We start from the raw sequence: 16,638 nt of genomic DNA, 5'->3' as shown, positions 1-16,638 counted from the left end.
TACCCAGTAGTGCAATTGCTGGATTGTATGGTAGCTCTATTTTCAACTTTTTGAAGAACCTCCATACTGTTTTCCAGAGTGGCTGGTGCAAAGAGTTTTTAAAGGAGATGTGGAACACAGCAGTAAGGAGGAACGTCGGGACTGAAGGAGCCAAGCCCGTTTGTGGATGGTAATGAGACAGCAGGCACTGGGCAATGGGCATAGCAGGAGAGGGCAAGGTAGTCACGGACTCATTCATTCACTTATTCAACAAATGTTTGCCAAGCCCTTCTGAGTACACACATGCTCTGTTGGGACTCAGAGAGGCTGAGGGGAAAGATGGGTGCAGTCAGGTGAGACAAACATGCAGCATTTACAATACAGAGCAGTCATGGGGGCTCTGAGAGAGGCATGTGCTGGTGGGCTTCTGAAACAGGAGTGGCTCCTCTCCCAGCCTGGGCATGGAGAGGAGTTTTCCCAGACCATGCCACCACTGAACTGAAGGCATTAGCCAGGTGCACGGGCATTTTAGGCAGGGGGAAAGCAGGAGTGATGACAGAAGCAGGATGGAGTTTAGAGACTTGGGGGAGCCCAGGGGGAGATGTAAAGGTGCAGAGGCCCTTAGAGGCCCAACATGGAGGGTGCTGGCTATCAGGCTAAGGAGCTTGTATACTCTAACCTGAAGTAATAAGGACTAAACTGTTGTTTTAGAACTGTTATTCTGATTGCGTCATGGAGTGTGAGTCGAGCAGGGAGAGCAAGAAAGGGGGAAGCTTGGTGAGACATTTGGAAGTGACTATGAGGATGGCCTGACTTTAGGAAACATGGCAGTGAGGCTGGACCACTGGTTCTCCCTTTGGCTGCATGTAGGAATCACCTGGACAACTTAAAGAAATCCTGATGTCCAGGCCCCAGTCCAGGTTAATTAATTCAGAGTATCTTGGGTGGCTTGGGCATGGGTTTTAAAAAGCTCCCCAGGTGGCTCCACTGTGCAGTCAGGGTAGAAGACCACTGAGTCAGAGAGACAGGAAACAGGAAATATCTCTAATGGGGTTTCTCAGAATTACCCAGGAGTGTTTACTAAAAGTGCAGGTTCCCCAGGCCGATCACTGTGCTAGTGATTCTGATTCTCTAGAGCCCTGGTGTGGGTATCTGAATTCACAAAGCAGTGATTCTTAGCTCCCCAAGATGGGAAAACCACTGATCTGTAGGCATAATGAAGGAGGTAACCAGCAGAACCAGGGAGGAGCAGAGTTGGAGGGACCATCCATAGGAAGTCCAGGAGGACGTGAGAGAAGCGACCGAGGGTCTGCCCAGGCAGGGATGGGAGATCAGAGGGGCTCCATCTGGCCTGGTCAAGGGGTTTCCACTGCATGCTTGGGTTTGGACATTGTATTAGTGTACTAAGGCTGCCATAACAAAGTACCATAGACTAGGTGCTTAAACAACAGAAATTTCTTTTCTCTCAGTTGTGGAGGCTAGAAGTCCAAGATCAGGGTGTCACTGGGGTAGGTTTCTTTTCAAACCTCTCCCTTTGGCTTGTGGATGGCCTCCTTCTCCCTGTGCCTTTTCATGGTCTTCCCCCTGTCTGTGTCCTAATCTTCTGTTCTTATAAGGACACCAGTTATATTGGATTAGGACCCTCCTAATGACTTCATTTTACCCCAATCACCTCTTTAAAGGTCCTATCTGCAAATGCAGTCATATTTTGAGGTACTGGGGGTTAGTTAGGTCTTTAATATACGAATTTTGGCGGCCACAATTCAGCCCATCACAGGCATCTCTAAGCTGGAAAGGGATAATAGGGCAGACGAGGTTCTGACACCCACAAGAAAGGAGAGCACATAAATAGAATATTTCTATCAAGGGCAGGGCGGGGGGAACACAGGCCTGACCAGACAAGGGAGTTTTTAGGCTAGACCTCAGAAAACCTAGGACAGGAGGGAACAGAGACTGGGATCCTCATTCAGGGTCTGTATCAACTCTCTGTCAGGGAGATGAATAAAAGGGCAAGAGTTATGATGAAAACTAGAAAAATATTATGGAGGGGAGAAAATAAAGAATTGCGTTCATGGTTGAATGCAATGGGAATGTTTTTCATGAAAAGTTCTTTGAGTCACATATTTTGTATGAAGGCTCCAAATCGCTTCCAGGCAACTTTGCTAAGTTTCCGGGTGTTTGAATGAATTCCAGTGTGAAGGCAGGGGAACAGCTGGGTGACCGCTGGGCTTCATTTCAATCCTCTGATTCCATCAATTTCAGGTTTCTCCTTGGCCAAATAACATTTCCACATCTCCCAGTCTGAATTCTGTTTCTGCAACTTGCTTTTATTTCCTTTCAATCTAAATCAACAATGAAATATTTACTACCCCCTTGACAGAAGCAGTATAGCATATACATGTATGCCATACATATGCTATATATATATATATATATATATGCTAAACAAAATGATAAAAGAAGAGGAAATTGTTCTTTGGCTAAAGACAAGTAGAGATAGATGTCCTTAGCTAACTTTTAGAGAACATTGTGTCCTCTTATGTTCATGAACTTTAGGTACAATAAAATCATTTGAAAATGTCTCTTTCAAAAATTACATTGTTTAAGATGTTGTTCAGAATAAAATGATCATGATAGAATTTTTGTAAAAGAAATGTCTAGAACAATTTAAATGTTCACCAATTAGGGGAATGGTTAAATAAATTATTGTTTACCCATATGATGGAATACTTTACAAAAAGTCAAGGTAGATTTATATATAAATAAAATTGCAGAATAGTGTGAGTTACAGAATAATGTGATCCCATTTTCGTTAAAAATTGAATATATGTATTTATGTGTATATAAGTGTATGTTTAAACAAAAAAAAAGGTCTCAAAGAATGTTCACGGTAGTGAATAATATGGTGGCCTTCCCAGCATCCGTTCCAACCATACCCCATTGTGTAGTAGCTGTTTACTCACTTTGGGTAGAATTGACTCCATGCCCAACTCCAGAGGTTGGCCCTATTCATGGAGCTAACTAGGATAATTCCATCCTTTATGCCACACAGATCAATTCAGGAACGGGAACTGATTTAATCAATACCTCAATGATTGGTTCATAAATCAGCACATGGCCATATTTGGTCCAATCAGAATGAAGCCTAGGATGTTCACTCCATGGTCATTGAGTTTCTCTCTCTCTTCCCTCTTTCCTTTCCCTCACTACTCCCCTCTGAGGAAGCATGAGGCTCTCTTGGCAGTTATGTTTCAAGCATGAAGTGAGACACAGTTCAGACAGAGCTGATATCTTGGAAGGCAGAGCAAGGAGATAGAAACCAAGTCTTTGGTGACATATTTGAGTGGCTGGAAACAAATCCCGAAGCCTCCCTACTCTGGACTTCCAAAATCACTTTACATTTCAAAATGAAATGGTGAATATGGCATTAGCTATAACAGTAAAATGTTGGAAACAACCTGAATATTCATTCACTCAGAAAATGATTAAATAAATTATGAGTTAATACATTGTCTTATCATTTCATCCATTTTGAATAGAATTATCACTTACTTGTTATATAGTCTTCATGGATACATGCACCAAACCATTGTAAGAGTTTAAACTTGGGGATGGGGTGTTTGTACCTGTGTGTATCTGGTCAGAGGGTTAATGGGGGAAATTCTTGCCAATTCTTTTTACATTTTTGCACTCCTGTTTAGTTTTAACTTTTTACAATGAGCATATTTTGCTTTTTTATATAAATATAAAAATACATAAACTTTTCACAAAACAGTTTCTATCAAAGCAGTGTTGGAACTATTTCAGTCTACCCTTGATATGGGGGTTAGTAACTGGAATGGGAAGTGGAGGAGCTTTGGGGGGACTGATAATATTCTGTTTATTGAAGTGGTTCCATGTTCACTTTGTGAAAATTGATTGAGTTTTGACCTTAAGATCTGTGTACTCTTCTACATGTATGTTAAACCTCAACAAAATATTTACAAATATGTATCTCAATGGTACAGGCTTTGGGAAGAGGAACTGCCAAGTTTAAAACCAAATAATCTTAACTGCATCTGCCATTGAGAGCTGGATGGGAGGAGTGGTCTGTCATCTTTAAGAGGATGGTACAAATTATACATTTTTTTCTGTGAGTTCTTCCATTTTAGCAGTTTAAGAGACAGAACATGGATTTCTTTTTCTTTTCCTATTGATGGAGGAGGGTGGGAAGGAGATGTAATTTTTGGGAACTACTTCAGTGGCTGGCCATGAAATCAATCACAAATAATCTGGTCAACTCAATTATCTATGGTGTGATATGGGAGCAACTAAGAGTTTATTCACTTATTCCTTCAACACTCCCCCACCTTCCTTTAACTCTCTGCATGCATGGTGATAAATGTCTGAAAAACTAGGATGAATATACTATGTTCCTGCCTTGAGAAATTTCCCATAAGGCAGAAAGAAGTTGGTATATAAACACATTTAGAGGAATAAAGTGTTATTAGGGTATAAATAGTGGGAGAGAAGCAGAGGGACAGATCAGAACCCCTTTGCAGGTGGATATGTCAGCAAAGACTTGTAAAGAACTCAACTCTTGAAAGAGCAGAAGGTACTGGAGTGTCCTTGCATTTGGCTGGGATTGAGAGAGAGCCCAGAAGACTCTTTCAGAAAGAGATAATAGCAAGGGCAAAAACACGGAGGCATCAATGAATCATCCAGGAAAATTTGGGGAACCAAAGAAATTTTGCCCAGTTGGAGAAGAGGGGCTGGAGGGATGGGGAGGGGGTCATTACAGTAGGAGAGAAAGGTGGCAGGACATAGGTTGAGAGGGTTTTCCCTACCAACCTGAAAGATTTAAGGCTTCATTCCCCAAACAATAGTGCAATAGCAATGGTGCATGGAGGAGCAGCATGGCTAGAGTGATTTCTTGATGAAAGTGCTGTAACTGGAGTGTGGAGGGTGCTGGGGGTGCTGGACCAGAGGAAGACAGACTGGCCAGGGGGCGTCTGCAATAATACAGGTGAGAGTCGGCAGGTCCTGCCGTAAAATAATAGGAACACAGTGGAGAAGGTGGAATGACATAAGGGCGTGTTAAGAAGGGAGAGGCAACAGAAGTTAGTCACCTGCTGCTTGGAAAGGATGAGGAAGAGTAAAGTCAAGCGGAGCTATTGCCAGGATTCTATCTCAAAAATGATAGGGTGGAGGTGCTGCAATTTGCCAAGAAAGGGAGATTGAAGATGCACAGGTTTGGGGGGAAAGATAAAGAGTTCTGCTTTTGGACACATTGAGTTTGAAGGGCTTATTCATTTGGAGAACTTCAGGGACAGTTGGATTCATGGGCCCAGGGCTCTGAAAAGGTCTGAGGGGTGGAAGGAGCATCAGGGGAGAGTAGATGCCATTAACTTCTTTTGTTTTTTTTTCACATGAGTGAAGAAACTCATGTTTCTTTTTTTTTGAGCTTATGTAACTCCCTTTTCCCCTATCAGATTCAACTAACTTTATTCTTTTTAATGCCCTACTACTCTTCCCTATCGTTGACATTCCGTGGAGCTGAGTGAGATGACTCATTCGCCCTGCACGTGCAGTCTCCCCTAGCAACCTCTGACTGAGTGCAGTCCAAACTGCTTTAGCCAGGGAAGACCTAGCCCTCACAATATATATGGCTGTTCTGGATAGAATTTCTTATCAGTACTTCTACTGTAAAATAAAACACGGATGCTGAAAACCACACAGGTCAAATGCATGGCTTAATAAATTATTACAGAGCAAGTGCTACCCAAGTCAAGAACTAGAACTTTCCCAGGCAACCAGAAGCTCCTTCGATATGCTCCATCCAAATCCCAGTCTCCTCTTTCCCCAGAGGTACCCATTACTTGGTGAGAATTGTGGATGTGTGCATTTCTATGAAGTTGTAGCTAATGTGATCACAGAATCTTCATGCTCACCCCTGGCCTTTCCTGGGCTGCTCTCCCACCCTTGCAAACCACTGCTAGCACTTACCCCCACGAAACATTTCCAGTTACCCTTTTCTATGTATTGAATGCCTATCATGTGTGTTGAGCATTGAGGAATTCAAAAGAGGAATGTATCCTAGAACCTGCTCGCTCTCTGTATTGTATATCATGAGTTACTTCTGTGTCATTTGATTTTTCCCTTTTGTTAATTTTGTCCCCACATTCCCTCCCTCTTGACGACTTTGGAGTTTCTTTCAAAGTACGTGCTAGACCCTTGCCAGTCAGAGGGTGGTCTGTGCACCAGCAACACTGGCATCACTTGGGAGCTGGTTAGAAATGCAAAAAAAAAAAAAAAAAATTGGGTCCTCCCCCAGGCCTACTGATTTGCAATTGGCATTTTACCAAGATCCCCAGGTGGTTCTTACATTCAAGCTGAGAAGCACTGTCTTTGAGCAGTTCTTGCTCAGCCTTGGCTGCACCATGGAATCACCTGGGTGGGGAGGGGCCCTTCCAAAACCCGCCTGGCCATGGGGGCTGCCAACCAGAAAAAGCAGGCCATCATGTCTCGGTGACAGTCTCCATCGTGGTTCTGGCTGTCCTCATCATCGTGCGTGTGCTGATAAACTGCTGCCAGGTCCGAAAACACTAGGAGTGGTGCTGGGCCCTCATCTGCCGGCATGAGAAGCCCAGCGCCCTCCTGAAGGGAAGGACTACTTGCTGCCACTCAGAAACAGTGGTCCGAGGAGCCCAGGGGGAGAGTTTGGCCGGGCGGGCTTTAGCAGTTGGGACGGCACAAGGAGGAGTGGGCGAGCCAGCAGACCTTTCCCACTGTGCCTGCAGTCACCTGTGCCTGAGGTGGTTGGGGCGGCAGGATTTTTAAAAGCATCCCAGTAGGGTGACCCACTGTCCCAACTTTCCTGGGACCGAGGGGGCCTCCCAGGACTCAGATTTTTCAGTGCTAAAACCGGGAATATCCTGTGCAAACCAGAACAAGTTGGTGCCCCTAGTCCTGGTGATTGTAACGTGCAGGCTGAGTGAAGACAGTGCTGAAGAAAGCACATGGCAAAGGTGGGCGATGCACAACTGTGCTATCCTGCTTAGAATTTAAGTCCCTTAAAGGCAGAGCTATCATTCAACCATTCTTTTGTGTGCCTTAATGTTACAATATTTTGCACACCAAGCCTCTTCCTAATGCTTCCCACTATTATGGTGTTTCTCCGAATGTTCCATAGTCATGCCCTCGGTAATCATTTGTGTATGGGAAAGGGAGTTTATAGTTGAACAGTCATACCTGCGGGCACACCTACAAACAGACACCTCCCACTTGCCAAGGGAAGATCTCAGGGCCCTTCTGTACAGATGCTGTTCTGGGTTGACTTTGACACTCAGTTTAGATACCCCATCATGGGACAGTTTACTGCAAGGCATGGTAGCGCTAAGTGCCATGGTTTATTTCTCCAAGACTTGAAAAAGATGAATAATATGCTGATAGTTGGGTTTCCAATGTCTATAGGCATAATAAAATAAAACAAGTAGACCTTAATCTAAAATATGATGTGGGGTAGCCAGGTGTAGAAACCATCCTCTGGGTCCTCTTTAGATTCTTCCGTAGTGGTCTTGCAGTGTCGTGGTTAAGAGCACTGTCCTGGGAGCTCCATTACTGGGGTCGTTGGCAGTGGTTTTTAACCTGAGCTTCAGTTTCCTTATGTTTAAGATGGGGATGCTGATAATCCCCGCTTTCTAGGATTGTGAGGATTAAGTGGACCCGTAGTGGGGGTGTTCCTAGGACTCGCGACCCTCAGCAGGCAGCTCCAGCAGGAGTCACTGTGAGTTTTAGGCCATCTGAGGCTCTTCTTGCCTGATTTGTTTCTTTTAGCTTCTTGGCTTTTCTTCTCTTACCTGTATATATTTCTAGGATTAGGGATCTAAATTTACTAAAAATGTAAAAAGGAACAGATAAGAGTAAAAAAAAAGGCATCACTCAACTTCTTATCTTTCACCAGTCAAGTTATATGTCTACATGCTCTTACCCAAATGTGCCTTTCTAAAATGTCCCAGTGGAAGCCTGATAATTTGAAAATTTGAGATTTCATGAAATTTCCAAAACTTCTTAAATCCTTATATCTACTAAAAATACGTCGTGGTAAAAGCCAGTGGAATAGGCTTAAAATTAGATTATTAGTTTAATGCTTGTCATATTCTATCTTTCTTACCATTGTTGGTGAACATTGCTCCTTTGATGACCATATTCAAGTTTCCAAGTTACCTCATGCATTTTGTCTTTCCATGGTCTCTATTCTGCCGTGGGCATTCATAGTTCAGGGTTAGGATGTCTACCTCCCAGACTCAAGCCTTCCCATTTCCCCCTATCCTCCTGCCGCTTTGTTTTACCTTTTTTTTTTTTTTTGGTAGAATTTATTTTTTAGGACAGTTTTAGATTTGCAGAAAACCTGAGAAGATGGTACAGAGAGTTCCCATAAATGCTGCCCCCAGTTTCCCCTATTATTTCTTTTTAAGATTTTATTTATTTATTTGTCAGAGAGAGAGAGTACAAGCAGGGGGAGCAGCAGGGATGCCCAATGCAGGACTCCATCCCAGGACCCTGGGATCATGACCGGAGCTGAAGGCAGATGCTTAACCGACTGAGCCACCCAGGCATCCCCAGTTTCCCCTATTATCTTACATTAGTGTGGCACATTGGCTACAACTGATGAACCAACGTTGACACATTATAACTAACTGAAGTCCATGCTTTAGTCAGATATCCTTAATTTTTACCTAATGTTATTTTGCTGTTCTGGGACGCCTTCCAGAACACCACGTTACATTTAGATGTTGTGTCTTCTTAGGCTCCTCTTGGCTGTGACAGTTAAGTCTGCCTTTTTAGAACAATTATTTTGTATTCACTATTATGATCATGAAATGGATTTCATAGCTAATAACTACACACAAAAACATCAATATAATGACCGAATTACAATGAAGGGGGGGTAAAAGTAAAGCCAAAAATACCTAGTACGTATTTGCCTTTATAAATGCTTAGTTAGAATCACCTCAGAAGTCGAAAAGAAGTAATCAGGTGTAGAAACTTATAATTTAAGAGAAGACAAGACTCTGGAATATTATTGGCCCTTTATTTTTGACATTTTGAAAGAAGAGCTAAATACGAATCTTCATATACACATATGGAATTACTGGGCCTGTGGCAGTTACACATTTGACAGGCAAAGATGTGTTGATTGCTGACTCAGATGCCATGAGTGGAACTGGCTTCAGTGTCCTGATTTTCCAAAACAGTGAACAAAGAGCAATCTATCCTGGACTTATGTGGTTGCATTTACAGAAAATCCAGTGTGGTGTAAAATAGTTTGTGTTTACATGTAAAACAGAGTTAGGATCCTAATGTAATTAGAAGCACATTTTAATTAACCCAGATGTCCAGCCTGACATATAAAAGCCATGTGGGACACAAACAGTCTTCATTGTGTGGCAAATTTCTGTGCAGGGCAGGACCTCCCCTATCCCTGACCCTCCCCCACTAAATGCCAGTGGCCAACTCCCATCCTTGGGATAACAAATTAAAGCACCTGCAAGTTTCCAAAATATCCCCTAGGGGGCGTACCACGGTGGGCTGTGGTGTCAGAGTTTAAACAGGAGACTTGCCCGGATTTCTTCCTTTGTAAAATGAGGATAGTCCTCATTGAGTGACGAAGACAATGCATGTAAAAGTTAGCAAGGTGCCTGGCACATGGTATGTCCTCCAAGAATGGAAGCTAATGTTACCTCCCAGTCAATCAGCAGAGATTGTTTGGGGAAACGCTGTGTCCTGGGCATCCAGGTAGATGTGGGTGAGTGAAAACGGGGATCACACAAGCACCCTGCCTCACACATGAAAAAATAAGCAGTGAATATTAAACAGAGTTCACAAAAAGGAAAGCCCCAGGGGGAGCTGGAGTCAGAGAAGTCTTTCTGGAGGAGACAAGAATGGCTTACTGAACTAGGGCAGCTGGAACTTGAAGGAAAATATATTTATTCCATGAATAATAAATAACTCCTAGATCCTTACATCTTCACGTGTGGTCTTCAGATCAGCAACTCAGCAGCACCTGGAAGTTTGTAAAAAATCTCCGCCTCTATCCCAGACCTGCGGAGTTAGAATCTGCATTTTAACAAGAAGCCCCGGGGGTGCATCTGCATATTCACATTTCAGACGGGCTGGAGTAGAGAATCAATTGAGGGACCAGAGGAAAGAACAATGATACTTGCTCCTTTGAGAGAACCACAAACCTTGGGTGGGGGGGAAGAGAGACAGACGGACAGACAGCGGATGTGTGCATGCATGCAGGGGCGGAGCTAGACAGTCCACATTGTAGAGGGCAGTTAAGTCGTGAGGATTACAAATGTGCTCCTGGAACAATCTACGTCAGAATATGTATGTGTGTATGTGTGTGTGATATTCAAATGAAGATTCCTAGCCAGACCCCAGAATCTACTGAGTCAGAATCTTGAAGAGCTGTAAATAATCAGCATTTAAACAAATAACTTCCCAAATGATTCGTAGAATAGGAAGGAAGCTTGAAAAAATACCCGAGCCAAAGTCCCAGACCAGACCAATTTCATCATCTATGATATCAGATTTCTAGCAGGGGCAGAGCCCTGGGTATTTTTGTCCTTAAGGTCTCCAGGTGATTCTAATGTTGGAGCCATTGACAGAGGAATCAATTGGGATAACGTGGAGGAAAAAAGTCTGGGTGAGAGAGAGCAAGGAGGTAGGGGAAGGGGTCTGCAATATCTGAAGGACTGTCTACCTCCAAGGACAGAATCAGGACTGGTGGGTAGCAATTTTCATTGTTTTATTCAAATAATTGTAGTGATTTTCCTTCTCTTCATTTTTTCTTACTTCCCTTTCTCCCTCTTTCCCTAGCAAGAAGGGGCATTTGAAATGACCTAGTCCTCCAACTCTTTGCGTTTGTAGTTAAAGAAATTAGTGATCAATAAGGTAAAGTGAGTTGGCCAAGGTCAACTAAGATCTTCTCACCCCAATTCGACAACACAAAATAAAATGAGAACTTCTTCCCATCATTCGTGTCCATTGCACCCCGAAGCATTTAAATTGGGCTCTGAATTTAGTCATAGGCAAAGTGAGAATGAGAAAGTAGTTACTCTTCAAAGAAGGGTGCTCCCCCCAATAAAGTAGGCGGGCTTTAAGTGAGGAACTGGCACTTTAAGGGGCTCATTAAATTTGAAGACAGATATCCATCTAAAGATGAAATCTAAACTCTGGAGTTTGGATGTTGATACCGTTAAATTCAAGCTTAATCTGATAAACGGCGGGTCCCCCCGGCCTGTGCACCTCCGGGAGCTCCGAGAGAGCGGGCGTGGGCCCTGGCGTGGACTAGGTGGTTGCCTCTCTTTGCCCGACTAGCCCCACCGCGCAAGGGTACGAGCTTCGACGCGGTCAAAGCAGGGACAGTCGGCTGCTCCCGGACAGCCAGGGGAGGCTTCTCCTAGGAGGGAGGCTTCCGTCCGAGTCCTGAAGAAATGTCAACATTTGGATACTCAGAGGGGAAGTAGCGAGCTGGCAGGGGACTGGCTGGGACAAAGGCCGAGGGGTAGTCGCAATGGGGGAACCTTGGCGTCCAAACATCTAGGCTCCCAGTGGTTCCAAGGTTATCCGGTCCCCTTAAGTTGGTGCTAGAGAGAAAAATCAGGAGGGGAATCAAAGCTCCTAGAAGAAGGCGGGAGGCGGGAGGGCTTGGCGACAGGTGAACCTCATTTGCCCGGGATGGGCGGTGAGGCTGCTAGCCCAGGTGGAGACCCTGCACAGCCTCTGAAGCCAGCGCAGCCCCGGAGGAGAAAGATGTTAAATTAGGGCGCTGCCCGCTCTCCTGCCCGAGCGCGGCCACTGCCTTCCCGGACGGCAGAAATCGGGTCGGAGCGCGCCGCCTCCGGACCCGATCCCGCGGCGCGGCTGGGGCAGGTCTCCAGTCACACCCTCGTCAGGCGGCCCCCCGTTCCCGCGAGCCTCCCGGCGTCCGGCTCGGCCGGAGCCCTCCCTACCTCCCCGCCGGCCTCGCGGCGCGGGCTCGGGCGCCGGGGCCTTGGGGCGGGTCCCTGCCGCCCGCACCTGCCCCCGTGGGCGGAGCGCGGCGGCGACAGCGCGGACCCAGTCTCTGCCACCCGCCGCGCGAGCCGTGCAGCTCTTCGACACCCCCGCCCAGCCGGCTGCTGGCGCACCTCAGCTCCTCGGCACCCTCCCTCCCTCCCTCCCTCCCTCTTCCAGCGGTCCGTCCGTCCCTCTGCCCGCTCTGAGCCGCGGCGCCTCGCACTTCTGACTCAAGTCCCCGCCGCGCTCGTCGCCGCCGCCGGTAACCGCAGCCCCGCGCCATGCAGCCGGCCGCGGGCAGCGAGCGCCGCAGCCCCCCGGGCCCCGCGGTCCCGGCGCCGCCCCGGGGCCACGCGCCCTTGGCCGCCGCTCCCGGCCCGGGCCCGCTGAGCAACCCAGCTCGCGAGCCGCCCAAGCCCGAGGAGGAGCGGCAGCTGCGGATCAGCGAGAGCGGCCAGTTCAGCGACGGGCTGGAGGATCGAGGTGAGCGCACGCCGCCCCGGCCGCTTCCCCGGCGCGGTCCCTTCCCCCGGCCGGCCGGCTCGGTGAGGAGCCGCGGCTCCTGGTCCGCCTCTCCTCCCTTGCAGGTTGGCGGGGCTCGGCGTCTCGGGGCGCCTGGGGCGCGGGGCCCGGACTTGCCCGCGATGGCGTGCAGAGCCCAGCGCTGCAGCCCCACCTCCCGAGGTCGGCGCCGCCCGGGCAGCAGCTCCTTCCCCGGAGCGCGAGAACCCGGCAGCGTCCGGGCCGACCCCGCACGGGCCCGTGCTCTCGTCTCTGGCCAGCTCCGGCCCTCCAGCGCCCAGTGGAAAAGTTTGCGGGAGGCGTTTTTTGCTTTTGGAGCCCAGTGCTCCCGGGGGACTGCGGGCCCTGCTCAGCTCGGAGGAACCCAAGCTCAGTGCGTCCTCCTTCCAAGCCCCCTCGGACCCCCGGCGCCTCCCCGGGAGAACTTCCTTCTGCGGGTTTAGCCTCTCGGAGTCGGTTGGTGGTCGCCCCGGCGAGGGAAGTCGGGCGGCCCCCGACCCTCACTTACACGGGGCCCAGTTTACCATGGGTCACTGCCCTGCTGTTTGGTGATGGGGCAGAGGACTGGAGCACTTGGGTTTGGACCACCAACCTCCTCTGAATGGATGCCGCTGAAACCTGATGGTTCCCGGGGAGCACGTCTCCAGCCCCCTCAGAATCTCTCCCAAGACACTGGCCTGGAACCCCTCGAACGTCCCTTTCCTGGCAGGCCAACCCCTACCTTCCGACAAACAGCCGATGCCCGCATGAAACGGGAGAGACTCCGTGGTTCCATTCTCGTGCCTCTCTCCTCCTACATCCCTCTTTCCCTCCCTGCCTCGTTTCCTTTTGGCTTGGAGGGAGCCGTGTTCTTGGCCACGTCTATACCTTTTCTGCTGCTTTCTGAATCTAAATTCACATCGGCCCCCTCAAAAAGACTCAGTGTTTGGGCTGAAGCCGGTTAGTGGCCGAAGCAGGATTCTTGCAGCCAGGCCCTTCAGGGGGAGCCGGCTCATCGCCACTCCACCCCCTTTTCTTGGAAGCCTTATTTTGTTGGCTGTGGCGGATTTTTATATTTTAGTCTTAGCAGGTTTTCGGTCCTATTCTTAGTATCTCCTGTACATTTTTATTCCGGTTTAGTGTTAGCATGCACGATCTCTTTCCTCCTAGAAATTTTAAACTGTAGCATGTGAAATAGAATGACATGGAAACAGCAATCCCGGAGAATCAGCGGGGATTGCTCAGGGGGAACTGGAGCTCCTCCAGTTGCAACGAGTTCTGAACCTATGTTGCAGTTTCTCCTTCTATTTCAACATAACTAGATACTGTTATGGAGCTGGTGATGGGTGGCGGTGTAAGCACCCCACAAAACCGATCAGTTTTATTATAGGTCATGTGAATTACCTTTTCCTCTGCAACTAATACTGTAGGATTTAAGAATTTTGTATTGAAGAAAGAGAACTCTGGGTTTGAGCTTATTTTTGTAGCATTGCAGGTCATTTGTCAAAGCTGGCCTATTTCTCCCCACCCCACAAAATGATAGGAGGGAAGAAAGTGCTAGGGGGAGTTAATATTTAGCATCATTTTGTAGCTTCATGCTCAAGTGTAAAAAGCCCTTCTGAATTAATTCTTAGGGTTATCTTTCATTGGTCAACTGAATTTCATTTTCCATTATATGATAGCGTGAAAGCATTCACTGTTCATGAACTGTCCCTGTGTGAAAGCGCCGCATATCACACACAGCTTCTCTGTTAGCATGAACCCTGTCCTCCAAAGAACCCAGCGCCGTGTGGCATGGAAAGCTGAAAGTCAGTGTGACATTCTTTTGTTTGACCTATTGCTGACAGCAAAGAGTTAATGATGAATGAATCGTTTTTGTTAAATAGATCAGGTTACCTGGGGAGGTTTATTACAATATTTTGTGTGTGTGTTATTTTTTTCTTATGGGACTGCGTCTTTCCAATATCGATTTTTGAATCCCTTGGGAACGGTTCGATTGCAGCTACTGTTTTCCTAATGGTGAGAGGATTTGGGGAGGAAGAAGCTAAAGCAGTGGCCTGCTGTGCATCTCTCCATCATGCCTGGCTGGCTTTTTTTCTAGGCCTAAATACCTATAGGGTGTGTGGGGGGTCGGTGGCCTGGATGTGTGTCTATATTTGGCCATCTTTCTTGTCCTCACTTCCTTTTGAGCCATTAGAGCCGGTTACAGACTGCGTCTAACTCCCATCAAAGGCTTGCCTTATAATCTAGTGTTTTAGGACTTTAGAGGTATTTTCCCCTTAGAAGTGATGTGGGCTGCTTCCCAGAAGCCTAGCTAGCTGATAATGGAGTGCCATTTGGCTGAGCCTTGTAATCAGGGAGCAAGAGTCCTGTGGTCTAAGACTTTTAGGGATTAACACTCCCCAAATAGGCCAAGCTTGTCTTGGGTGTTTCCACCTCTTCCCTTTTAATATCTACTCTTTTCTACCCAAGTGTTTTCCCATCATTCTGCCCCAAGCCCCAAGTCGGCTTAGAGTATTACATGCTTCTGCATTTCTCACTACCTTCCTATCTAATAAATATTCCCCTTCAGAAAATCCAAGTGTGGCAATTTAGGAGAAAGCAATTAGAACTAATTCATACTAGAATGGAAATGATGGATGGCTTCATCTTAACCACATATATTTGCATTTCCCCCTCTACCCGAACAATGAGTTATCAGTCTTTCATTCATACAACCCTTATGCTTCCTAATGTTAGGCCCAGATTACAAATAGATGGAATTTGGGTGAAATTAGAAATCTGAAGGTGGAGGCCAGCTATGTTGAGGAAGGGACACAGCCCTACATGCAAATGTGTGGCCTTCCGTAGCTTCTCTGGGCTGGCCTACCTTCTACTCCTGAAGCACAGCTTCCTGAAAACCTGAGGAATTCTGCGCGTTGTGTATGAGTATGCATGCAGCCAGCGTGGAGGCAGAGTAGAGGCACCTATATGTGAACCATTCATTTATGGGTCTGTCGTCCGCCCCTTGGAGGAGAGGGGTGTTTTCCATTCCTGGTATCGGCTAGAGTTTTAGAAAGGAAAACCAGTAGGAAATAAGCAAAGGTTGGACAGATACGGGAAAGTTCCTGTCTTCATGGATGGTCTTTGCATTAAATTTACTCCAGTTTTTAAAATTCAAAACCTCCCATGGGACACACACACACACACACACACACACACACACACTCTCTCTCTCTCTCTCTCTCTCTCTCTCTCTCTCTCTCACACACACACACACACACACACTCACACTCGGATCTGGGTAAGAACCACCAGTTCTGCTGCTTAGAGGACTCAGGTATCCTCTTAGCAGGGCAGTCCAGCCCATGGGAGCGGACACCCCAAACTCCTTCATGAGTGTGCTGGTCCACTGTGGGGTGAGGCATGCGGTGGGGTGTGTGGTCAGGACCAGTCCTAGTGCTATGAACAGCTGGCTTTGGAAGGAAAAATAAATGTCATGTGGCAGAATGAAAAACCTAGATCATTGTCCTTTCTCTTAGAAAATTAAATCTGCTTCTGAAAGGAACCTGGTTTTACCCCCAGTGGATAAACCTCTTGAGATTGTTGCTGTCAAAATACGCAGCAAATGAACTGCTTATTTGAGTCAGTACTTACGTGCTACAGCTTCACTTCTCCTGAAAATCAATTGGCCAGAATGAAAAGGAAGATTTTTATATCATTTGGGAAAAAGAAAACAAATGATTGGGAGAGAGTGGGACCTGCTCATTCTAGGTTGACTTGAACAGGAGACAAAGGTGATTGTCATTGAAAATTAGAATGGGGTGTTGTTTGGTGGCTAGGGAAAAAGTAGACAAAGGGACAAAAACAGGCAGATGAGGGGATTTTAATTGGAAATCATGTGTACCAAAGGCAGAATTTGACAAGAGAGGAGGTTTCTCTTTTTTCATCCAAGTGCATTTACTAAGGAAGTTTTGAGGAGATTTTTATAGTGAGGTGATGGAGATGTGTTTAGACCTACCTTTTGCACTCTCCTCTACCTTCTGATCCCATGCAAATCTACAGGTTTTGATTATTTAAAAATCTCTGGGCTATAGACTGGGTTCACAAAGCCCCTTCCTTGACGTTTCCTCT

The 16,638-nt window shown here is 46.7% G+C and overlaps 1 protein-coding gene across 1 annotated transcript in view; it reads left to right on the top strand.

Annotated features, from left to right (window-relative positions):
* The first annotated feature begins 12,183 nt into the window (after positions 1–12,183).
* TMEM163 (transmembrane protein 163) overlaps positions 12,184–16,638 on the top strand; it is a 220,790-nt gene continuing 216,335 nt past the window's right edge. Inside the window, exon 1 of the mRNA XM_036106950.2 lies at positions 12,184–12,507. Coding sequence (XP_035962843.1) covers positions 12,306–12,507 — 202 coding nt within the window. The 5' untranslated portion in view covers positions 12,184–12,305. The remainder of the gene's footprint in view (positions 12,508–16,638) is intronic.

This window comes from Halichoerus grypus, chromosome 4 (genome assembly GCF_964656455.1).
Source record: "Halichoerus grypus chromosome 4, mHalGry1.hap1.1, whole genome shotgun sequence".
Taxonomy (NCBI): Eukaryota; Metazoa; Chordata; class Mammalia; order Carnivora; family Phocidae; genus Halichoerus; species Halichoerus grypus.
The sequence above is the reverse complement of the archived record's forward strand: the minus strand, read 5'-3'. Positions and strand labels throughout refer to the sequence as shown.